Consider the following 25551-nt stretch of genomic DNA (forward strand, 5'->3'; position numbering starts at 1 on the left):
TTACCTTGGTGATAACGAGACATGTTTAAGGATGAGTCATCAAGTTTGAACTCCAGAGCGGTCAGCTGTTTTAATACGGCTATCTTGCCGGTTGGAGACGCGTTAGCAACGCTCTGTGACTTTCTCTGTCATTAGCAGCAGGGTACATCATGGATGTCACATCTCTGAAGGCATTTGGATGAAATCATTAGACCCAATCAATCACTAGGCAGTGGAAACTCGCAATTAAGATTCCTCTTCTCTCGCATGTAGGACTTGGAACAGAGGATAAATGCATCAAAGAGGCCAGTCATTTATTCCTGGAATCTCCATGAGAATATGTTCATGGAAATCTCTTGTAATTATGTGTTACATCGATAAACGTACATAGAAATACCACAGTTAAGATATAAATACATACAGATATTATATTCCTTCTTTTTTACATCCGTGCATGTTAGGTATTATCATTGAAGTACACTTGAAAGTAATAAAAGTCAAAGAACCAAATGGGAAGCAGTATGACTACGTGTATTCTGGCCTCACTACAGTAGGAATACAAAGTTACAAAGTGATAAAGTGTTCAAAGCCAAAATGAAAACAGGCGCCCGTGAAAACATCTGTGCGCCGGGCTCATTATATTGTCTCATTGATTTTGTTTTCATTTTGCTTTCCTTCTATTTTTTTTTCTGGCGTGGTAGATGATATGTGTCATTAAATGAGGCGAGCACACTGAGACCCAGATTCCTCACCAGCAGGAACAGGAATAAACAGGCGCTTGTGGAATTCTTTTAAGTGGTTCAGTTACTGATTTGTTGTGGATGAAGGATTCACCACGCAGACTGCACAAACAAAGCGGTCCGACAGAAATGCACGCCGACCAGAATCCTCAAAGGAAATTAGTCCGTAGGTGGAAGTTGTCCTTTTCCACATGGGGACACAATAAATACAATCCCACAGTTCAAATATAGAAGGAGTCCAGACGTATGAGGACAGTGATTATATTCTGAGGGAAGAGGGAGTCAGAGTTCACGCTGGTGCAATTGAAACGGGAGCCGCAGCGACGAGGTGTGAAGCACATGAGCACACAGTTATAGTTAGAGCTCTTTAGTCAGGTGCAGATTATCCATCTGAGTAAACTGACTTTAAATATGTATTATACAATTGTTGTATATTACAACAATTGCAGGCTACCGGTTTGGATACAGTGTTTTTTCTTTATTTTCATTACTTTCTACATTGTAGATTCAAACTGAACACATCAAAACTATGAAGGAACACATGTGGAATTATGTAGTAAACAAAAGTGTTAAACAAAGCAGAATATGTTTTATATGTATAGTAGCCTATGTATGTTTTATATAGTATATGTTGTGTTTTTAGCCATATTTTTGCTTTGATGGCAGTATGTCCGTGAAGATTCTCAGTCATCCAGGTCATCTTATTCTTGTGGAGTTGTAGTAAAAAAGCAGGGTCTGGTGGCAGATAACTATTTTGTATTAAAGGGATAGTTAAACATTTTAGCAAATTGGCCCATTGCCATAATCGCTATAGTCATAGCAGTAGGTTTGTTACCTTTAATTGTTGGTGTAAGCTATTTTTAGAACTGCCGAGCGCAGCCGCGAACTGCTCAGAGCTACGCTACGGAGACTAGTGGGATTTCTTGGTTTCCCCAGGAGCAAAGAAGAATAAACAAGTAAAATAAAAGAAAATAGATACAATTTAAAGTTATTAAAAAGAGCTCAGCTATAAGCACATGAAAAGAGAAATGTTTTTAACCTGGATTTAAAAGTGCTCACAGTTGGGGCTGATTTCAGTTCTGCTGGTAGTTTGTTCCAGTTGTGAGCAGCATAACAGCTAAATGCTGCTTTACCATGTCTAGTCTGAACTCTGTGCTCCACTGTCTGACCTGAGTCAGTAGATCTCAGAGCTCTACTGGGTTTACAGTGTGAATCTACAATGTAGAAAGTGATCAAAAATAAAATGAAGAAAAACCATTAAAGGAGAAGTTGTGAAATAATGTGGTTTGGGCTCAAATGAGAAGTAGCCTAGAGGTAACAAGATCGTCCCTGTCATGGTGACAATAATAAACATATGGTTGAAGTTATACAGTAGCAGTATACAGTACAGTAGCAGTGAGCACCTCTCCATTCATTTAGGAGTGGCAGGCCGCCATTCCTCCGGTCGCGTTGTCTCGCTCTCTTTTTTCCATCCTCCCGTCAGCTCCGAACTCAATCGTCTGCACCTTGTTAACGGGCCACAGTGTGGTTTTCCACACAGCAGTCAGTGAACTCAGGTGATAGAATAATATACAGTCTCAGTACAGATCAGTGGTCGCTGCTGCCACTGTATTTTAAAAAATTAGCGGGTTTGATTCTTGTGTCGGACATCGCGTTCGAGTGCTAGTGGAAGAAGCACAAAAAAAAAAAAAAAACGCCACTACCTCATAAAAAATCCTTGTGGAAACACTGGGTTATAGCTATGGCTACCATTATGGCTCTCATCATCGCTCTCACCTGTGCTCTGCAGGCACACACTCTGAATAGTGGGTGCTTTAGGTGTGGTTCATTTTGACACTGACAGTTTGGCTGTGGGCATGTTGATAGAGATGAACACACACAACCTGGACAATAAATTGTCATGCTGCTGCTGGGTTCTTGTAATTGCAGATAAAGAGGTGCATATTTCCAAATGACCACTTGTTTCAATGTTGATGTTTTTAGTGGCGCCCTGTCAGCAGTTAATAGCAACAAACTAACTGCCCAGACAGGATTACGTAATGTAGCATGATGAGGAATGTACTGTACTGGGAGGGGAAAACCTGCTTTACGATTGGTTAGGAATCCAGTGCTGAGCGGCGTCTCAGTTTCCACCTCCTCCCTGCGGATCCTGTGAAATGAAATCAATTTACACTTGTTTTCTGGCTCAGTATTCCCCACATCTGTCAACACCACGTAGCCTTTTCCACTGCAGGCACGACAGAGCTTAGTGACACAACTGGTTTTCAGATGTGATAGAGGACACGATGTTCGTGCTCATCATCCCTCGAATAATTAACAACAAGACAAACCCTTTCCAGTAGCTGCAGCGTCAACGCAAAGATCAAACTAATCATGTTGGACTTGAGGAAGAACGTCTTCTTTAGTAGGTCTGTCAGCTGATTCTCACATAAATCACAGTGGACACAGGAAAAGTGTGTCGGGCTGTTAGAAATCTGACGCTGGGGATGCCATTGTTGGGTGTGAGCGTGAAAAGACACCACAGTGAAATCGAGGCGTGTGTGTGTGTGTGCGTGTTCTTATCTGTGCATGCACTTACACTCAGGATGGAAGAAGCAGTTTGGACATGTCTGCACACATAACAAGATGCTGAGGGATGGACGGCACTGGCTGCAGTTGTTTACCTCCACAGCATCGCAGGCTGGAAGTCTCCTGTCTCAACCTGTGCTCTGCAGTGGGTTACTCCATTAAAAAGTGCAGTACTTGTTTACTGTACCTGGAGGTTAAAGCTGCACCAACGCAGGAGTGGACGGTGTTTTTCTGACATACACCTGGCTCATTTTCCATAAACATTAACACACAGGACATTCATGATGGTTTGTACACTGCAAAAACTCAAAATCTTTCCAAGAATATTTGTCTTATTTTTTGTAAAAATAATCTCTTTCCACTTAAAATAAGACTCATAACCTAAAAATTAACTTGTTTTAGATCATTTTCACTTGTTTCAAATGAATGTTTAATTGAAATAAGTAGAAAAATCTGCCAGTGAAAGCAGGTTTTTTTGTGCTTGTAATAAGAAAGAAACACTTGCTCCACTATCAGATTTTTCTACTTACTTCAAGTGAAAATATGCTTGAAATAAGTAAAAAGTGTCTAAAAACAAGCTACTTTTTATGTGATGAGTCTTATTTTAAATAGAATTAGATTTGTTTTGACTAGAAATGACATTTTGACTAGAAATAAGACAAATATTCTTGGTAAGATTTTGAGTTTTTGCAGTGTAATCCTTCTCCCACTCTGCCCTGAGGCGAGGTGATGATCACACACCCATCAAACCCGAGCTGTGACAATTTGTACACCGTCCTGATAATCGACACGGCTCCACCTTTACACACACCCAACACGTGTCCTCGGCTCAGTAACGACTTAACGACTGACTGGTATGTCAGCAATGAGGAAAATGACAGTGATCATCCGTCAGTCACTCTCATAAACCTTTACTCTGCAACGCTGCACGCACATGCACGAAGATCAACAGTTTGTAGCAGACTTAGAAATAAAAGACGCTAACCACAAATCTAGTTTTCTGTTTTTCTATAACAACTGGTATTTTACAGCACAAACATTCTGTAATTTTTGGTTTACTGTATCATAGCCAACTCCATTTGTGCCGTCACTCATTTTTACAAAATCCAAGTGCAGATACTTGGTTGAAATTAAAGTTGCAACATCTAAACAGGACAGTCGTTGCTGTGAGAAACATACCTTGTGCTTGAGGAGGAAATTACAGCTCCGAGTGTGCAAATTAGTGCCAATTAGTGGAGAAAATTGATTAGTTCACCGTTGACCAGAGGGAGGAAATGAATCACTGCTGATTGGTCAGGATGAAAGCCGTTGCTCCTCAGCAGCAACATGTTATGTTTAGAGTCACTTGGTAAAACGCAGATTCTATTGGATATTAAAACCTGATACAAAGTAAATAGAAAAAGCTCTAAACAGGTTCTTCTTGTGGGAGCCAGATATTTCAGGGTGGATGATTTAACCATAAACAACATAATTCACATGGATCCACATGAAGTGAGCGAAAAACCGGGTGAGCTGGTTTCCAGACAGTTTTTTTAACGTCTGTGTTTTCTGCTCGCTCAGCACTAACGCTCTCTCCACCTCCACCTGTTTGTTGGTGTGATTTAAGGTGGAATGATGTACAGTGTGTGTGTGTGTGTGTGTGTGTGTTATGTATGTATCTGTGTGGATCGATTCATGTTGATCAAAGCCTCTTCCCACGTGTAGTTTGTGTAGAAAGGCTCGGTGTCAGATGAGCTGATGAGATTTAAGATGAGACAAATCTTGCTTCAGCACTTTTCGTCCTGTCATGTTTTCCTCCCTGATCGTGTTTGTTCTGTTAATTTTTATTTTTTTTCTGCCTGTCTCTCCTCTGGGAAGCCTCTCTCTCTCTCAGTTTTTTTTTCCTGTCTGCTCTTTCTGTTTTTCACTGCCTGTGTCTCTTGTACTGACTGCTCTCTCTGCTTGTCAGCCTACGACTCTATCGCCCTCTGTCTCTGCCCCTGTCTCTCTCTGTGTATGTCTCTTACCTGTCTCTCCATGTCTGTCTGTCTCCCTGCCTCTGTCCGCCTATATCTACTGCTTATGCCTCTATCTTTGGTTCTTGGTTTTGTCTATACTGTATGTTCCTCTCTATATCTAACTTCCTTTTTCTCTTTCCTCTTTTGTCTGCGTCTTTCTTTCTGTTTTCTGTCTGCTCGCCAGCTCCATTCCTCTTTTTTCTGTCACCGGCGTCTCTCCTCTGCCTGTCTTTCAGACTTTCAGACCAATGCTGCTATCTTAATGTTTTTGCTGCCTGGCTCGTGTCCAGAAAGTTATGGGGGGGCTAAGTGTTCGTACAGCCAATGGCAAGATGAGCCGTATAAAAGCACTGAGCTTATAGACGTGATGTATGACACCCTACGTGACTGCTTTGGTAAAGAAGCAGCATCCGACTGCAAGGACACAGCTCTCTGCTGCGTGTGTGTGTGTGTGTGTGTGTGTGTGTGTGTGTGTGTGTGTGTGTGCGTGTGCAAGTTGTAAAATAGCAATAAAATCTCAATGCCAAGTTATCTTCTGTCCTTAGCTGCTTCACAGCAAGACCCACTGCCGTTGTGTGTCTGTCTGTGTGTGTGTGTTGGCCTTGCCACCACATTAACACTTTGTGTCTCGGATCCCCCCATCACCACCACCACCTTCCAACCCCCCTTTTGCTCTGCAGTTGCCATGGGAACGCACCGAGAGCCTCCATCATGTGTCTGCGCCTGTGACCACAATTAAATATTAGCTCACAAGCCCTGGCTTTGTGTGTTCATGTGTTCATTTTTTTTTTCTGTCCCAATTTAGCTTTTGATCATGTTGCCGGTGCCGTGATGTGACGCTGAATAAGGAATGTTTGTCAAGCTCTCGGAGGCTCGGCCTCCACAGAGAGTTGTCTGATTCGCAGAAATACAGGACAGGAGTTGAAACAGACAGTTCTCTAAAGACTGGAGTTAATATATGGAAATGTCTGATTTGAAATTTGATTTTTTTTCTTTTTTTAAAATATATTTTTTGGGGCTTTTTTGCCTTTAATCGACAGGATAGTTGAGAGAGACAGGAAATGGGAGGCAGAGAGGGGGGAATGACACGCAGGATAGGGGCGCTCGGCGCGGGATTCGAACCGGGGCCACCTGCAATGAGGACCTTTTTTTCTTTTTAAATGAATTTAAGAGCACATAGCATCTTGTCTTACAGCACTACAGTGAGTGCATTTATATGAAAGATAATATATAAAACATCTTTGAGTCAAAATACTTTTAGCAATCAATGTGAAACAGTAAAGCAACATCACACACAAGGACGTGCTGTGTTGATATTCAGTCCAACATCCCCCCCTCAGCACCCAGCGCTTCTACAAGCATCAACAATAATAAGCAACAGCAGATTGTGATTTCTTTGTTTATTTCATGTCACGCCAACACAAATAGTTCTACAACTGGATCGGTAGAGGGCTGTTGCTTAGCAACATAAACATTTTCTTTACCTGTGCACTAGCTTGCTACTTGGTCTACACATTACTATGTGCTGAAGTATCCTGCACCAGCTGCAGCACCTTGTTTAGTTTAGTTAAGTTTAGTGTATTGGTTTAAAATATACAGAGACAGTGCATATTTCTGTTAACATGCTGGTTTAGCCAAGTTGGCTAATTTTCAACCGTAGTCTCTGGGGCAGGTGCCTTGAGCAGTACAATAATTAAAATGCATTAAAAACAATGCCTACTTATAAAATATATTACATACAATACAATATATTACAGTACATACAATAAAATACAAAACATTATAGTTTCAGAGTGGATGGTCACATACTTGAACATCTCTCATTTGTTACAATACACTAATATTACACTAATTAACAGTTAATTGAATATCTGTAAAGTGGAGTGATGCATGTAGTTATGAGTCCCAGTGCTATTGTTATCTATACCAGCACTCATGGCACTCAGCTCCTCATCCAATCAAATATCTCTATGGTCTGAATTAACTTCTGTAGTCAGTACCGCACTGTGAAGATGTGTGTCCCTAAAACACACGGTACAGTAACTTGTGTAGAAAATGTACTGTATGGTGGCCCAGATCAGTTTTAGTGAGCTTCTGTATTTGGTTGTATTGCATGTACTGTATTTGCAGCATGTTTCGTTATGCTGCATCCCCTGTGTATGCATGTGTCCATCTATGTCTTTGATGGGTTTTCTTATGTTACAATGTGTTGCTCATTAGGGAATCTTTGCTGCACAGTAGTTTGTCCTGACACGAGCAGCACATTGGTAGTACAAGGACGTCGTAGAGGTTCAGAAAGCAGAAAAAACGTTACACCCGTGTCCCCAAGTTCTCCACAAATAGCCATGTGTGCCATGGCAACGTCCTAAAAGCAAAACAATGAATCCCCCCGCCTGATCAATCACTGTAAGTCACCCTGGGTAGGAGAGCCAGCTAAATGCTAAACTAGTAGCCCCGGCCTGAAGAAAGGGGCAGTCTGTGCTCTGCAGCCTGGTTCGTGTTTTTCCCTCTCACGGGATCAGGTCCATTTTAGACATGGGCAGCAAAGTGGAACAAAGCTGTGCAGTGAAAGGGTTGACCCACCCTGATCAAGTCTAATCTATGCATCCATCTGCCATTAGGTAGATATTCTGTTTGTTTGTTTGTCAGCAAGATTATCAAAAACTGTTTGGGACGAATATCAATGATGGGGGGAGGGTGTGAGCCGGGAAAGAAGTCATTATAATTGGTGCCAATCCTTTGAAGCGACAGATCCAAGAATCTTTTTAACCACTTACCTTTGAAATTGCGTCTCTCTTTCTTTTTTTAACCTCTCAGAAAATAACATCATGTGAGTAAAACCACATCATCAGATCTGTGAGGTTGTTGTCCAGATCCTAATCTGGATCAGTTTCTTCCACAACATCCAGATTATCATCTGGAAAATGTTGATGAATGAAGAAAATGTTTGGCCTTGGTGTGGTATGAGCTATGTGATCTGCTGAGAGCCATTCAACTTGAATATTGCAATCAAGATGGCTATTGTTTTTACATTGTAGTATGCTCTTGAAGGACAAGATGTTGTTTTCTCTTGATTCTGGATGGTGTCCATGTTTGTGCTGATTCATGTCTGAGGTGATGGGTGGGTGTGGATTAGTTCGACCTGACTGTCTCCGAGCTCCAAACAGTGTCAGCAGCTGCAGTTACTGACTTGACTACACGCTGAATCTTTTTGAAATCTGACACAGTACTGTCTTAAGTTCCTGCAAACGTATCACTATTTTGTCACTGGTTGTTATTGTTGTTGTTAAAACACAGTACAGTAGTTTAAAATCAATGAACCCCAAAGCTGTGATTGAAAATCGGATAATAATGTGGTAATGATCACAGTTTAATTTTGCTTTTAGTTTAACAGAATGTATCATAGGGACTGCTGCAGGAATATCCATCCATCTTTAAGCAAACTTGTTTGGGTTGAAGAAAGTCATTTTCAAACCTACTTAAGCATGTTATTACAGTAGGCTTGGTCCTCCTTGTATAAAAAAATGCTTATAAATATCAGTTAGCTGGCATTTATTGACCTCTTGTCAATTTGAATGCCTTTCACACACTGGTTTTGGGCTTTCAGTTGTTTATATATGAGTTTTTGCATGTTATTCTCTATTTGCTGAGCAGCATTGATGGTCAAGCCAGCTGTGGTTTGTCTTTTATTTATTCCAAAGAACAGAAATGCAGCATGTCACTCAAGTCTTTTTTTTTTTTTTTCTCTGCTGAAAAAACCCAGTCTCTCACAAAGTCCCAAATGTAAAAGCTTTGGTGAACTCAGTACTGGATGAATCATTGTTAATGGTGGCAGTCAGCAGCACACACTTTAAGAACTGACATTTATATACAGTGTATACAGAAAGATTGGAAGTCATTATTTTGATATTAGTCATCTGCTCTTAGAGCTCAGTCTACAGACGCACTCGCTGTGAGTCACAGACAGAAGTCTTCAAATATGTTTTTTCCTGTAAGAAAAGAAAGTAAGCTACCTGAGAGGTTACCTGACTTTTATCCCACTCATGTGTTTACAGGCCTGACACCCAGCAGAAAGCCCCAGTGAGCGCTCCTCCTCCCCCGCCGCCCCCTCCACCTCCCCCTGAGCCGGCAGGGCCTCCCGAGCCGGAGGAGGAGATCCTGGGCTCTGACGATGAGGAGCAGGAGGACCCCGCAGACTACTGCAAAGGTCAGCACCACACACACACAGAGACAGACCACGCACACTGAAGCCAGTCTGTCCCAGCCCATTACTTCCACTCTCCACATCTGCCGTCCGGGGCTCAACAATGGCCGCCCTGTCTCACACCGTCTCCTGTGTCTGACTCTGTCTGCGTCGCCTCCTCTTCCTCCCTCCGTCCTGACAGGATTTGCAGCAGTGTCGCTTTAGCCATCAGTGTGAGACGCTCAGTAGTTGTGACACCAGCATTTCAAGGTTGTTTGGTTGTTGCCAGAGAGGAGCGGCAGACTAGTTCCCTGCAGAGGCTCATGGTGCTGAAGAGGCTCATTTACATCGCTGTCTCAAAAATGTGCAAATGTTTTAGATTTCTGTCAATCTTGTGATGCATTTTCATCATATACCATGATACATCATGAAGAGTCTTTTCTGATATTATTTTCAGAAACTCATCTTAGAAAAGGAAGCAGAGCCACACTGTCAGTTCTCACATGAGTATGATGAAAGATAATAGATCAAACCAACATTATACATTTTTGTTTCAGACTGTCAGGTTCACAAAGATCCCTAATTCAGTTTAATTCAATTCAATTTAATTCAATTCAGAACACACCAATGATGCATAAAATCACACATTTTTATTTACGACCATCTTATCAACTTTAAAAAACTTTGAAAGTACTTGGTAAGTACTCAGAAGTGCACATAGTGTTGCAGGAGTGGCCTCTGTCTAGTCTTTGTAGTTTGCTGTGTGTGAGTCTCGACCTCCTGCTCACCTTTCCAGCGTGTCCATGCTTTTATACTTGAAACTACACCATTTACCAATATAGTGTTCAATAAAACTCACCTACAACAATGTAAGCCTGGCAAGCTCCTCTCCTCCCTGTGCCAGCTGGAAGTGTCACAGTGGCAAGAACAAAGAGGAGTTTGATGTCTAGTTTTAGTTATTCAGCTCCATCTTAATAAACGATTACAGAATTTGTATTAGTATTAGATTTTTGTTCTTATTTTATTTTCTCATTAAACAAACCATTTGATTTTGTGTGACATTTCTGGCCTTTCAGTGACACTCATGATGCCGGATGTTTTCTGTCTAAATTAAAATGTTTTTTCACTAATAGAATCATGTTGAACTTTTACTTCATCAATAATCTCATTAAGACCGAGATCCTTTGCTAGATAGAATCATGAGGCTTGGTGTTTCATAACAATGTTGAATTTGTCCAGGTTGAGTCAGCACAATGAATGATATTATACTGTATTCATGTCTCCTGGGCAGAGGTGCAGTGTGTACAGGAATGCACAGTTGAGGATACAGCTCCAGGAGCAGAGCTGAAAAAAGCTCTCACCTGCTTCTCTTGTGCAGCGCTAGATTACTTTCATTTATCAAGCACCAGCAGCGTTCACTATTCACAGACAGTTATTTTCATCTGATGCTTATAGGCCGACTTGATTAATAATTTTGTCTTGTTAATACCAGAGCCAAAATGTAAAATGGCTGTCATATTTTTTTTTAGAATCCAATGTGATATCGTCAAATGTCCAAAAACCTTCAGATTTTAAGTTTCAAAATAGTTGTGGTTTACATTCAGTTACAAATTAATAGATATACATAGCTAAAATTAATATTCAATGGTAGGCAATACTGTAAATTCTATGATTTTATGAAGTAATGTTCAGATTTTTATTAAGCTGTTTTAGTAATTATTTTATAAAAGAACAATGTGTTTTAACATATCCTCATAAATGAAGCAGTGTAGTGCTACCAACAAATAATATTCTCCAGATCTAAGGTAATCTGCATGCTTAGCACGGACCGCAGCAAGAAATCATATCAACACCATTATTACAGTTGTAGTGATCAACATCCCCATTAAAACCGTGTCTCATCTCAATTGCAATATGTTTTGTTCTCTTTGTTTTTGTTTCTTAATCGCCTCACGCGGCGCAGCAGATACCTGCCGCCGGACGTGTCCCTGCTGTACTTTCCTCCTGCTTCTTTGTTTCCTGGTTGTAAAACACTTCTCTCCTGTCAGGCGTTGTGTCTGTTTGACCTCCCTCCCTCTGCCTCCTGCTCTGCCTCCACTCCTTCCTCACTAATGGATTACATGTCATTGCCTGGTTATCTCTCACAGTCGCCTGTAACCTTCATCTTCTCTCCCCTCTCTCTCTCTCTTTATCTCTCTCAGGAGGGTACCATCCGGTGAAGATCGGGGATTTGTTCAATGGGAGGTACCATGTGATCAGGAAGTTGGGGTGGGGCCATTTCTCCACCGTATGGCTGTGCTGGGACATACAGTGAGTCGCACACACACACACACACACACACACACACACACATGCAGTACACACAGTACAGCTGGTACAGCGCATGCTTTCGAATTCTGCTTCCCTCTGCTTTCATGCTCATAGACCTTCACCACTAACACGTCATAACCCAGAAAGAGCACTCAAGGTGTCGACAGTCGTCCCCCTGCACCTCGCTCTCATAGAAACCCACACACAACATCAAATACACCGCACATGCACCTGTTGACGGCATCTGGCACATCACCACGACAACGGTTGCAACCCACACCACCGTGTACTGGCACCAGCTCCATCCATTTGCACTATGATGATGTTTCTGCGTTGACGTGGCGACCAGGGAGGATGGATGACAGTGTCATCAACTCAGTGTCACCTTTCACTGACTCACACTCACACAGTCACATACAAACTCAATTACACTAATGGTGGTCGTAAACTAGTGAGTTGGTGTTGGATTACTTTACAGTTAATACCTCGGCTTGACTAACAGTCAGTGGCCCCTGGTTATATTCACTATGTCAATATTGATACATAACCTCCTCTCTCATTCTAACATACATGATTCACTCAGAATTCATGGCAGATGAATATTTCTTTCTTTCTTTCTTTCTTTCTTTCTTTCTTTCTTTCTTTCTTTCTTTCTTTCTTTCTTTCTTTCTTTCTTTCTTTCTTTCTTTCTTTCTTTCTTTCTTTCAGTTCTAGTACTACAGTTTTATGTAAATTATTTCTCTCTTCTTTATCTTTTCATTTGTATTTTTCAATGAAAGATAAAAGATCAAACCAGCATTATATATTTGTGTTTCAGACTGGCAAGTGCTTTAAGATCCCTTAATTAAATTCCAAAACCTTTATTGTCCATCACATAGTGATAGGAAATTGTAAACATAAACACATGAAAACACTACAAAACATGGTTTTATTGCTGTCTGTTATGTTTGCATTATGTATAAATTGTCCAGAAATAGTGCTAAATGTTTAGAATAACGGACAAGTAATGAAAGGAACTAATTGAAGCTTAAGATTTTCCCTTAATAATTTTTACCTTTACAACAAATTGACTGTCAAAATTGCAGCTGGTAATTTCTTTTTAAGTTCATGCATTGGCTTATTGCTGCAGCGAAACCAGCAGTGATACAATCGCATGGGGCTACAAACAGATGTCATAGACATTACACACACAATGCAGTGACAAACATCTGACATGCACATTGTCAACTGCAAAAAATGTGAACATGTGAAATCTGATAAGGCCACAGCAGTCTGTCACTGGTGCACTGTTACATAATGTTGACATTATTTCTCTGGGCGAAAATGCCACATGTCTCATACATTTGCATTTCCAGTGCCAGTGTGGGCAGTGTGAATGAAGTGTCAGCCAGTATTAGTCCAGGTGCTATTTCACATCGCTCACATGGACACATTAGTGCTATTAGTCTATTGGATTGTGAGTCACCATGAATGTGTCTTTGTGCGTGTCTTTACAGAGTGAAGAACTTTGTGGCGATGAAGGTGGTGAAGAGCGCCCAGCATTACACAGAGACGGCCCTGGATGAGATCAAACTGCTGCGATGTGTAAGAATCTGAATCTGTATCAGTCTGTCGTTGAGGAGTCTTATTATTTCCATTTTCTTCATCCTCCCAGATGCATTCATCCCTCTTTCATTGCCTTCTTCTCTGCCTCCTCACTTCTCCTCCTCTGGCCTTGCTGCTCTCTCTGTTTGTCTCACTGTTAACAAGCAATACGACACACTGGTCATTTATCCTCTATGCTGGCTGCAGGGACCAGTCATCTTCAAATCAATTCTGGATCTTCATCTCCCACATTTCTCTCTCCATTGTTCTCTAAGCTCTCTTATCCTCGCCTCTCTCCCATGTTTGCTTTATCTCATTGTCCTCTTTGCTTTCAGGTGAGAGAGAGCGACCCCATCGACCCCAACAAGGACATGGTAGTTCAGCTGATAGATGACTTCAAGATCTCTGGAGTCAACGGCATACGTATCCTGATCAGGAGTGTTTGTGTATGTTTTACATGTGTTTTATATACTACAGTATGTGTGTGTGATAAAGTCAATCCTTGACTCTGCATCCCAGATGTGTGTATGGTGTTTGAGGTGCTGGGTCACCACCTGCTCAAGTGGATTATTAAATCCAACTACCAAGGTCTGCCGCTGCCATGTGTCAAGAGCATAATCAAACAGGTAAGGAGACACACATGCGCTCGCTCTCATCACACGCACACACACACACACACACACACAGAGACCAAATGTATTTATAGACATAATAATATCCATGATATTGATGACTGGTGAGTGCATGTACTCAAAATCTGAATAAATCATGCATCTAGCCACTGAAAACCAGCATTTGTAAAATCACAGGTTCATAACAGTGACAGAGCAGCAGACGTCGTACACAGAGATATTTATTACACCACTGGAGATATTGGAGATTTATTTGTGCTTTGGTTGAGGGGCCAAGGAAGGGGATGGGTGGACAGACAGATGTTTAGTTCAGGTATGACACTAGAATAGAAGCTTTTTCAGTCTGAGACCTGTCTGCCTAAAAATCTGATGGTATTCACCGTAAACTGGACCCTATTAAATCTATTAATGAAAAATGATTTCTTTTCTTTCTTTTAAAAAAAATAATTTTCATTTCATTTCAATTTATTCCATTCATGGTTTACACACTTGATTGCACATATACATGATGTACACATAATCACCATAAATGAAAAGGAGCAGGATGAAGAAAAACTTATAGTATCTGTCCCTTTCTATAGGTAAAATTGCATTGGCTTAGTATCAACACCAAAATTATACTCTATTTCAAAAAGTTAAAGATGATGAAACATATAATAATAACAGCAAGAAAACAAACAAACAACAACATAGCCTAGCATATTTAAAACATCAGACATCAATTTAATGACGTTTCTAATGCCCTCTTGATGTATGTGTTCATTTTGTGTTAGTGTTACTTTGGTGTTTTTATTTCATATACAGTCTGCTGTATCTTTGCTGACTCTTTTGGCGTTTCAAGTTAATTGGAAGAACTTAACCTATACAGTATATCCCCTGTGGGACAGTTCAAACATGTGCAGCTGAGAACACACACATACATGGACAGTTGGACACACATTTCTCAATAAGAACATACACAGACGAGACACAGTCAGCAGTCAGAACACTCATAGATCGGCCACAGTAACATTTGCAGTTGTTCGTTGTGCTTTGGGTGGCAACACAAGATTAATAGTTATAACTCAGTATGTTTTACTCAGGAGAGAATAATATCATACACCTGCAACCTCTGCTTCAGTGACTCCTGTATTTGTTATGGTAAACATGAGGCTGTCCAACAAAATCCTTTACAAGAGAATATAGGTATGTTTATTGACTGCTTCCCTTGTGGTTTAAGAACAGTGTACTTTACAGGATGTAAAGTATCTATACTGGGTATCCGAGGTTGAGAAAACATTTGCTCACTATGTAGAAGAGGAAGAAGGAGGTGGATAAAGAAATGAAACATGGAATCGGATTCAAGAAAACACCCAGTGCCTAGGCCTCCTAATACAGTGCATGGTATTGTGCACTTCACACTTCAGTACCACTGCCGCCCTAATAAGACGCAGGACTTTTAGGCATTTTCCCCTCAGCCACCTGATGAGCATGTGAACTTGGTGAGCTATTTCGGCGCCTGCCAGGCTCTCGCCGCTCAAAAGACGAGCCCAAGATGAGTAGAAATTAAATGAGAGCGGTTTTCCGCTTCAATCTCGAAAGCCTCCGGACAGAAACAAATGAGAGAAACAGTGAAACAAAAACATCAACAGCCTCTCCTCTCTGCCCTCTGAGAATGACACGCAGTGGAAGAATGGCTAATTTAGCTCTGAGAAGGAGGGAAAATGAGGGAGGTAGAGAATCCAAACTGAGCAGACTGAGCACTGTTTAACCAGAAGAGCGAGCATGATTTTCAGTAATAAAAGTGTGTGTCTGTTTATCTGATTGTGTTTGTAGGTCCTGCAGGGTTTGGACTACCTCCACACAAAGTGTAAAATCATCCACACAGACATCAAGCCAGAGAACATCCTGATGTGTGTGGATGATGCTTTTGTCAGGCGCATGGCCATGGAGGCGACCGAGTGGCAGAAAGCCGGAGCCCCACCGCCATCCGGATCAGCAGGTAGGGATTCACCCACACTCACGTTTAACGTACTGTATCATTTGACTCTTGTTTTCTTGCTGAGGGTTGTCATTCTCATGTCTGTATGAGAAACAGGAAAAAAAAGAGGGGATGTTTCCAGCTAAGGTAAGATAACCAGGGAGCGTGGCTGTGTTCACAGGTAACACAATATAAAACAAGAAACACTGGCACATGACCTCTGCAAAGCCATGGTGGGGGAAACCAAGTAAGTAGAACCCCTGCAAAATAACAACGGGCACTGTGGTGAAACGTCCACATTTTAAACTGTGATATTCTAAAAAGACACAAGGTTTCGCAGGTGTTTTTATTCTGTTTACATGCCACCACTTTTCCACTGAACTGATTTGAATGTTTGAAGTTGAGCATTTAACTGGAATGCACAATTGTTTTCCCCTTTTGTGGATTATTTATGAAGGTTTTGTCTCCCAAAGTTTGTTTCCAAATAATCACGTATTGTATTCTCTTGATTAACAGTGAAATAAAGATAAAAATAAAAATGTTGGCAGCAGTATACCTCCACAGAAAACCCAGCATGCAGTGAAGTCTGCTGGTTTAGTGTTTTCTTTGTTCAAGCTCTGTAGCTTTTTTCATCTAAAAATAGATTTGAGGCAAAGGGGATACACATAATACATGAAGTAAGTAACAGCTCCTATTCCTTTTTAAGTATATTTTTTTGGCTTTTATGCCTTTATTTGATAGCCATAGTAGAGATAGACAGGAAAGGGGGAGGCAGAGAGAGGGGGAATGACATGCAGGAAAGGTCTGCCCGACGCGGGATTCGAACCGGGGACGCCTGCGTTGAGGACTGTAGCCTCTACAGTACATGGGGCGGCTGCCTTAACCACTGCGCCATGCACCGCCCCGTAACAGCTCCTATTCCTGATTTGAAATCTGTGTTTATAATAAGTGGAATAAAACATGAATCATCAGTAAAAAAATGTTTTTGTAAATGATCATGTTTTATTATTGAGATGCTCTGTAAAGAAAAAGGATTCTAACAGGAGGCTTTTTGTGCCTCCTCGCCTGCGTGCCTTTTTTTTTTTTTAGCTGCACACAGATATTTCTCGTTTTGTTTCATCTTCTGTCGCCAAGTTCCCCCACTGAAAAACGTCAAGTTCTTACAGAACAGACTTGACGAACTCAACGTGAACCCTGTCCTCTCGGTGAACCCCTCCCCCATCCTCCTCTCATGAGCTGTCAATTGCTTGCATCAGCCAATGGAGTCTTTTTGAGCCTTAGGGTAACCAATTACACTGCTTACATTTCTACACAATTAATGTCTAGCACAGAAAACCATCTACTGTCAAAATAGAAGGTCTCGAATCTGTCAGTGACTGACAAGACAAGATAAACACAATGCATAAACACAAGTGCAGGCTTGTGGTTAATGTATGCTTTTACATGCTGAGAAGACAGTACAAGACTGAGCGTACATGGGACACAATGGCCACAGCAAAGAGGACATTGGGAAAGAAGAGTGAAAGATATTCATGATCATTTGTTTTTTGCTCACTTATCTTACAGATTCTGTATCAAGTCTTCAAAAGGAGAGCAAATACGTGATCTACTGATTTATGGTCCAGAATACAGGATATTGAACAAAGTGTTGAACTGGCTTGTGTGACGGATTGATGTCTGTGAAACTTTGAAGCCTCTGATTGTTGCTGTTTTCTCTCTGTCTGTCAGTTAGCACAGCCCCTCAGCTCAAACCGGTGAGTACAACTGATGTGAGTATGAAATGAGAGAAATGCAAACACACACAAACATAAACATGCACGCAGACACACACACACACAAGTGAAAAACAAAATACTGTACATTCATACACAGATCTTTGGTCTGAGTGTCACAATTGTTGGAGACACTTAGTGCATCGCAATATTAAAAAGAAAATCTACTCGCTCTCTATATTAGCAGGAACAGATGCTCATCTGAACCTGAACCATTGATAAACAGTATTATCTATATAAGTTATCCAGATCTAAACCAACGGACTATTTTAATTTTTCCGTAACATATTTTTGTTGTCCTGTAAAAACTAGGAATCGATGATGTGGCCTTGTTTTCAAAGGTTTTGCAAAGGCTTCTGGTAAATGGAGTGAAGATGTCAAAAACATCAGCTCAGCAAATATGACACAGCTATTGTGAAGTGTCACTAAACACACACAAGCAAAAAAACTAAACAACAACAACAGAAAACTCGGAAATGGGTTCGAACTCCAGTTTCTAGTGTTTTCCAGAATTTCTCAACCACCAGCTGCATGGTTTCATTAGACAGAAATGATGTAATCTGTCCCAAACAGAAATATTTGTGTTAATGGACATTATTTATGAATCATATCCCAACACTCAAATAAGTATCAAAACCTTTCCTTCCTTCAATGTCTCCCTTTCCTGCATTTGTCCTTTGCCTCGCCCCTGACTCTCCCTCTTCTGTCCTGTGTTTTCCTCTCAGGTGGGCAAGATCTCCAAGAACAAAAAGAAGAAGCTGAAGAAGAAGCAGAAGCGGCAGGCGGAGCTGCTGGAGAGGAGGATGCTGGAGATCGAAGCCTTGGAGAGAGAGGCCGAGAAGAAGGAAGAGAGAGCCAAAGAAGGGGGAGAGAAAGGGGCGCCGGAACACAACCTGTCTTCGCCGCTGCAGCCGCCGCCGCAGATCGGCCCCAGCATGGCCCTGGGAGAGAGCGACGACGATGACGACGATGAAGAGGACGGGGAAGACGAGGAGGAGGAGGGAGGAGAGAGGGAGAGGCCCATCAGGTTGACTAATCATACATGTGAGTCATGCCATCCTGGGTTTTTGCTAATAAATACAAGTGTAGAGTACTCCTTTTTTCATTTTATCAATGATCAGTGCCACTCTGGTCGTCTGTGGGAATCCTTCAGTTCAAGTTCACTGAAATTTGAGATTTCCCACAACACTGTGCAGCGGCGTCCTGTACATGTTCTGTGTCACCATCCTGCTAACGTGACCCCTTAAAATACAGCAAGCCTAAGAATGACCCCTCATATCAGGTTAAGGCTACTTTATATTGTTATACAGTGGTTTTTCTTGATTTTTATTGCATTTTAGGGACTTGAATGAAAAAGTCTAAGTTTGCTTGGTTGCACCTCAAAATCCCTATCCACCAAACAATGAAGAGAAGATGAAGCAGTTCAGATTCTAGTTTTCATGCAGAGAATTTGCAGGAGATTCAGAAAAAAACACTATGAAATTTTATTTTATTTTTTTATTCTTTTGTTGACTGGACAGTTAAATTGGGAAATACTGTTCTAAGTCAAAAGTGCTGTGAATTTACTATATTTCCTCCTCACAGATTTATGAGTCACCACCTCTGCTCTGATTTTGGATGACATGTTGTGATATTAGTCTGATTATTTTATCAGATTATTTTGTCTAAGATAAACTGAAAAGTGTTGGTGTCAACAAACATAAAAACATTGGTTGAATCCTGCCTTTCACCCATCTCTTTGTACTTTGCATTCACAAACAGTCACTAGTTTGTTATTTCTGGTTAATTTAACCCTCTTAAGGCAAAATCATTCATCCAATAGAGACGGTTGTATACAGTAGCTTCTTACTGTATGTATACAGTTTAAACAAAGACGAAGCAACCATCAGCTCAGCCAGATGATGTGTCCCTCCTACCCAGTCAGTGGAGGCAGATGGCCGCCCAGCCTGAATCAGCTTTTGCTTAAGGTTTCTGCATCCTGAAAAACAAGTTCTTCCTGGCCACTGTCGCCAAGTGTGACCAACATCTTGCTGGAACAATGTTGTGAATCATTTTCGAAAAGTGCCTCCAGATGACTTCTGTTGTGAATTGACATCACAGGAATGAAAATTCACTGTTTGGTTGACTGCAGCTTTTTGATTCGACTGATATTTGACTGTGAAGTGAATGAGCAACATTACTGTATGTAGGTTAGCTTGTACTCTTTAGCGTATTCAGGTTGTCAACAATCAGAGAGGATGTTTTTTTTTTCTAAATCAGAGAAGTGGCTTTTGCAGATCTGCAGGATGAGTGTGTGTGTGTGTGTGTGTGTGTGTGTGCGCATGCAGCACTGAGCAGTCTCTCTGTGAATGAATAGGAGGTGGATTGGCTCCAACAGCTCAGCCCACACTAGGCCCACTGTGTATGGGAGGTTAGGCTGATTCACAAAAAAAAGAAGAGAAAAAACAACAGTGTCTCTCCGTCTCCCTCCTCCGCCCTCTGTCTCTCCACCCTCTGTCTCTTTCGCTCTTGTATTCTCTCCTTTACCTCCTTCTCTCGTCTTTATTCACTCCTCATGCAGTTTTCTTCTCTGCCTACACCGTCTTTGATTGCGCTTGTATTTCCTTCCCACTCACTTCCTCTCTTAACAGTTTTTCCTCATCTCTGTCCATGTTAGGTGCAGCACCTCCCCAAGAGCAGAGCGAGGTACCCCACATCGCCGATGACGACCCAGATGAGGAGGCGGAGGAGGACGACGACGACGACGAGCCCACGCCTGTCGCCGAAAAAGAAGCCCCCATTCCCCCCATCTCAGAGGAAGGAGGTGGAGAGCCAGCACAAGCAGAGGTGGAGGGAGAGGATGGGGAGGAGGGGGAAGAGGAGGAGGAGGAGGGTGAGGAGGAGGGATTGAAAGGGACAGAGGATGAGAACGAGGAAGAAGAGGTGGAGGAGAAGGTGGAACAGGAAGAAGAGGAGGAGGGGGAGGCAGGGGAGGAGGAGAAAGAGACTGAGAGAGAGGAGAATGAAACAGAGGAGCCAAAGATTGAGAGCAAAACAGAGGAGGCGGCAGTGGTGGAAGAGGTGGAATCAAAAGAGCAGGAGCAAGGGGAGGATGAGGAGGACGATGACGACGACGACGACGAGGATGAGGAGGAGGAGGAAGAAGACGACGACGACGACGAAGACGAGGATGACGACACGACCACCGAACTCCTCACGGAAAGCGCGCCCCCCATCAAACCCCACAACAACAAAACCAACCTGGCCAAAACTAACGGTCACGTTTTGCTGGGCTCCGAAGGACTGAAGCCGAACCCCGGCACCCCCCCTCCCCCCTCCACCACCCCGGAGCCCCTCCTCTGCCCCCTGGTGGAGTCGGAGCTCAGCTACACGGACAGGGACAACTCCATCAGCTCTGGTTACGAGATGTATAACGGCGAGATCGCTGAACCGGGGTTGACCAACGGCTCCAGCGAACGCCACCTGGGAACGATGCCCCTCTTTCCCGACCTGCCCCTCGATCCTGAGCCCGGAAACCCCGTTTCTGTCGGGACGGTCGACATCGGAGCAGGACCTTTGCCCAACAGCCCCTCAGCTGACCGCAGCCGCACTGTGTCATCCTCCAGCACGGGAGACACACCCAAAGGTGAGGCATGGTTATACTGTACAATATTTTTATTTATGTTTTTACCTTTATTTAACCAGGAATAATCCCATTGAGATCAGAATCTCTTTTGCAAGGGGATCCTGGCCAAGAGAGCAGCAGCACAGTAGGTCCACATTAAATACATACCTGAAAAACAACAACAAAACAAACATAAAAACTGTTAAAACAGTTTGGCAAATCACATCATTACATTATAATCACCAGCTGCATTCAGTTGGAGGACAGTGGTCAAATAGCTTTAAAATCTTCCATACTTGGGAGGTAATCCAATTTAAGATGACTCTGTTTTATATTTTTATTAACTTAAATTTATTCTGTGTCATTTAATGATCTTTGTTTTGTTTATTTTTCAGTTCTTTATAATTATTATGTTACCGTATAACCACACTTTACATGTTTACAACCCTAAATAAAACATTAAAGAGCCCATAAGTGTTTAAGAGTATAAAACATTTTATTACATTAAAGATGAAAATGAACCAATAATTTGTGAAATGTTATGATCATGTCATTTATATGTTCCTCCAGGGCAGCATGGTGGTGCAATGTTGAGCACTTGCAAGAATGTTCAGGGTTCAGTTCCCTTTCTGGGAGGTTTTTTTTTTTTCCTAGCTTGTGCAGAACGTCTTCCCAGACAAATACAAGTCCAGTTGCCTACGATTCAATTTGCCCAGAAAAGAACCTGGATGAATGAGAATATCCATAGACATCTTTCTGGGAGGAGTTTGCATCTTCTCCTTCTCTCAGGGTTCTCCAGAGACATGCACTCTTGGTCGATTGCTGAATCTAAATTACCCATAGGTGTGAATGTGAGTGTGTGAGGTTGTTTGTCTCTCTATGTTGACCCTGTGATGGACCGGTGACCCGTCCAGGGTGTACCCCACCCTCACCCACTGTTAGCTGGGATTTGCTCCAGCCCACCCACAAGTCGGCACAGATAGGCAGTGCAGACAGTAGATGGTTGGATGGATAGGTTCATGTAAATACTACACATGTGCAGCCCTGTGCTGCATGTCTCTCTCTCTTTGACTCTCCTCTGACTTCCCTGTCTGTCTACTCTAAAATAAAGCAGAAATCCCAAAACAATCATCTCTAAAAAAAATATTACACAATTCATTCATGTGATTATTTATTTCTTTTTTTTTCAGTTATCTAATGTAAAAATATTCATCTCTACCAATCAGCTTTTTTTATATTCCATTTACAAATTATTTATTGCTGCCTCATTTCTGTTGTTTTCTTTCCCTCTTTTTGTGGAAAAGTAAATGTTAGTTTATACAGGACATGTAAAAAAGTTTTACTTGAATAGATAGGAAAGGAAAAAAAAAACATATAATTGTAAGAGTAAATTTAGATTCCAGGTGAGGTAACAGTTCAGCAGAGCATGAATAATAATCACTATGTTTTGATTTTCTTTCATCGTCTTGTACATGAAATCTGCATTGTAAGGTGATCCAGTTGCTCATTATTGTGTTTTAGCATACAAATATGTCTCCTGGGTATTATTAATGACTCACTACCAACATTACTCATCCAACCACAGCGTTCACTCTATTATCATAACCTTCGAGCTTCAGGGTCACCTGTAGGATCACATCTCCAAAGTTTAACAAGGATTAAAGAAAAAAAAAGTCTGGGCAAGTGCAAATACTGCGTTGTGAGATAATTATACAATAAATAAAACAAGGCAGCTCGTTTTATCAGCACATTCTCTCAACCAAGTTATTAACGCCACGTCTGTTTTCCAGTTCAAGAGCACTCTAAATAAATGTTGTCATCCTGGCGCCAGGTTCTCACATGATGTGATGCCTGGAGAATCTAGGTTTCTCTCATTTGGCTTCCTTGTTTTGAAGAGATGAAGATGTCTATTTGTACATCAGAGTGACTAAACTCCTCTTTTTTCTACTTATTTGATGCATTAACCCATTGCTGTCCCTCTCTGTTTCCTCTCAGTCAGGGCCAGAGCTGCAGATCTGCTGATCAATCCATTAGACCCGCGTAACGCAGACTCTATTCGAGTCAAAATCGCTGATCTGGGAAATGCCTGTTGGGTGGTAAGTCACTGTACCTTTATTATTTATGTTTCAATACAGATGGATAGATCACAAAATATAAAACCTAGGGGACCTAGCTGCATCCAGGGCATCACAAGCAGGCAGGCAGCAGCACATGGACAAATGATGCTTTGTCATTATACGATTTCTGTACAATATCCACTGCTTGGTGCTTCCCCTTTTCAGGATCTGTTTGCACACCAGTCTCAAATGGGAAACAGCACAAGGTCACATTTTCAAAGACAAAGGCTCAGTTGAATAAAGCAAAGCATTTGTCTCATTACTTGGTTACTTAGGAAGAACAGTAAAAGAGAGCTGAATTTTGATTATTAACAACTGCCACAACCAGTAAGAAAGATCCTCTCATCTCCTCTGCTCTCCTCCCCTCCTCTGTCCTATCCCCCTCTCTCCTCTCCTCTCCTCTCCTCTCCTCTCCTCTCCTCTCCTCTCCTCTCCTCCCCTCTCTTCTCCAGCACAAGCACTTTACAGAAGACATCCAGACGAGACAGTACCGCTCCATTGAGGTCCTGATAGGAGCTGGTTACAGCACTCCTGCAGATATCTGGAGTACTGCCTGCATGGTGAGGAAGATACATAGATAGAGTTTATACGGTGCATCACATACATGAACTATTCTATTTTTTAAATTTTATTATTACACACACTCAGTATAGATCTATTCTGGTCTATTGCTTGTTATGCAGGCGTTTGAGCTGGCTACAGGAGATTACCTGTTTGAGCCCCACTCTGGAGAGGACTACTCTCGTGATGAGGGTGAGTATTGAGCTCTTAATGACCTTCACACACACAGACACACACACACACAGAAAAAATGTTTAATATAGCATAGAAATTCATAAGCAAAATGTTTAATAGAACTGTTCTAATTCAATTTTCTAACAGATTTAATGAATTTCCATTTGGAAATTTGTGTTTTTATGTGCTCATTTTACTTTGCAGATTTGTTTTCCATTGTTAAAAAACAGTACATTGTATCATGAATGTACTGATGCATTTATCACAACGTCAAATGCATTCCCTTAGCTTTTGTTGATTGCAGCAGGGAGTCTATTGCTCACAATATTACTCAGAATATCCCCGAACAAAAACTGTGAGCAACATAAATACAGAACACAAATGAAATTCAAGTTGTCGTTGTGTATCACCTTTGAATGATTACAGTAAAACTGTGATTTGATGCACTCTGCTGAAAAAGAACAATATCTTTGTGAAATCACTTGGGGATACTAGCTGGATTAAGAATGAAGATTTATGATTTTAATCAATAAAAAATTTCCCTATTACAACATCATTATGTGATGTTGTAAAACACAACACAAATTTAAAGGGATAGTTCAACATTTTGGCAAATTGGCCCATTGCCATAATCCCTATAGTTTTAGGAGTACTGTAGGTTTGTTACCTTTAATTGTCGGTGCAAGTTATTTTTAGAATGGCGGAGCAGAGCTGCGAGCTGCTGATTTCTTGGTTTCCCTCATCAAACTCATCAAATACACAATCCAACAACTCCAAAACACTCTGGTGGACAAGTTGTGACCTGCACATTCACCATGCTATGAGATAATAACGGAACGTTATGAGACAGAGTTGTTTTCGAGGTAAATGCAGAGACTGCTTGCCGAAAAACTGAGCAACATCAGCAGTTTTGCATGAATTTACCTCGAAAACAACTCCGTCTTGTAATGTTACGTTATTATCTCATAGCGTGGTGAATGTGCAGGTCACAACTTGTGCAGCAGATCGTTTTGGAGTTGTTGGATTGTGTATTTGATGAGTTTGATGAGGGAAACCAAGAAATCCCATTAGCCTCGGTAGTGTAGCTCTGAGCAGCTCGCAGCTCTGCTCCGCCGTTCTAAGAATAGCTTGCACTGAAAGTTAAAGGTAACGAACCTACTGCTTAAACTATAGGGATTATGGCAATGAGCCAATTTGCCAAAATGTTGAACTATCCCTTTAAGCATGCCTTTTGTTGTTTTGCACGCATGTCATCTAGTCTCAAAAGTGGTTCTGTTGTTTCTAATGATGCATCTGGACAATGAGCAGAAACTGTAATGGATCAACCCTGACTGTTTAAATACAATGGCCTAAAGTCAGCTTAGTTTAAA

The 25551-nt window shown here is 41.5% G+C and overlaps 1 protein-coding gene across 7 annotated transcripts in view; it reads left to right on the plus strand.

Moving 5' to 3' along the window:
* srpk2 (SRSF protein kinase 2) overlaps positions 1–25551 on the plus strand; it is a 73913-nt gene that overhangs the window by 41559 nt on the left and 6803 nt on the right. For 4 of the 7 annotated variants that reach the window (XM_085778550.1, XM_085778549.1, XM_085778548.1 and 1 more), the window contains 12 exons: positions 9340–9491; positions 11669–11777; positions 13274–13361; positions 13697–13784; positions 13881–13987; positions 15809–15974; positions 17682–17722; positions 18451–18769; positions 20382–21350; positions 23325–23425; positions 23899–24006; positions 24130–24199. In XM_085778550.1, the coding sequence (XP_085634676.1) occupies positions 9340–9491; positions 11669–11777; positions 13274–13361; positions 13697–13784; positions 13881–13987; positions 15809–15974; positions 17682–17722; positions 18451–18769; positions 20382–21350; positions 23325–23425; positions 23899–24006; positions 24130–24199 (2318 nt within the window). The remainder of the gene's footprint in view (positions 1–9339; positions 9492–11668; positions 11778–13273; positions 13362–13696; positions 13785–13880; positions 13988–15808; positions 15975–17681; positions 17723–18450; positions 18770–20381; positions 21351–23324; positions 23426–23898; positions 24007–24129; positions 24200–25551) is intronic. The other 3 variants (XM_085778554.1, XM_085778551.1, XM_085778553.1) reach the window with 1 other exon arrangement.

Source organism: Trachurus japonicus, chromosome 6 (genome assembly GCF_045865225.1).
Source record: "Trachurus japonicus isolate A0001 chromosome 6, Traja_1.0".
Lineage (NCBI taxonomy): Eukaryota > Metazoa > Chordata > Actinopteri > Carangiformes > Carangidae > Trachurus > Trachurus japonicus.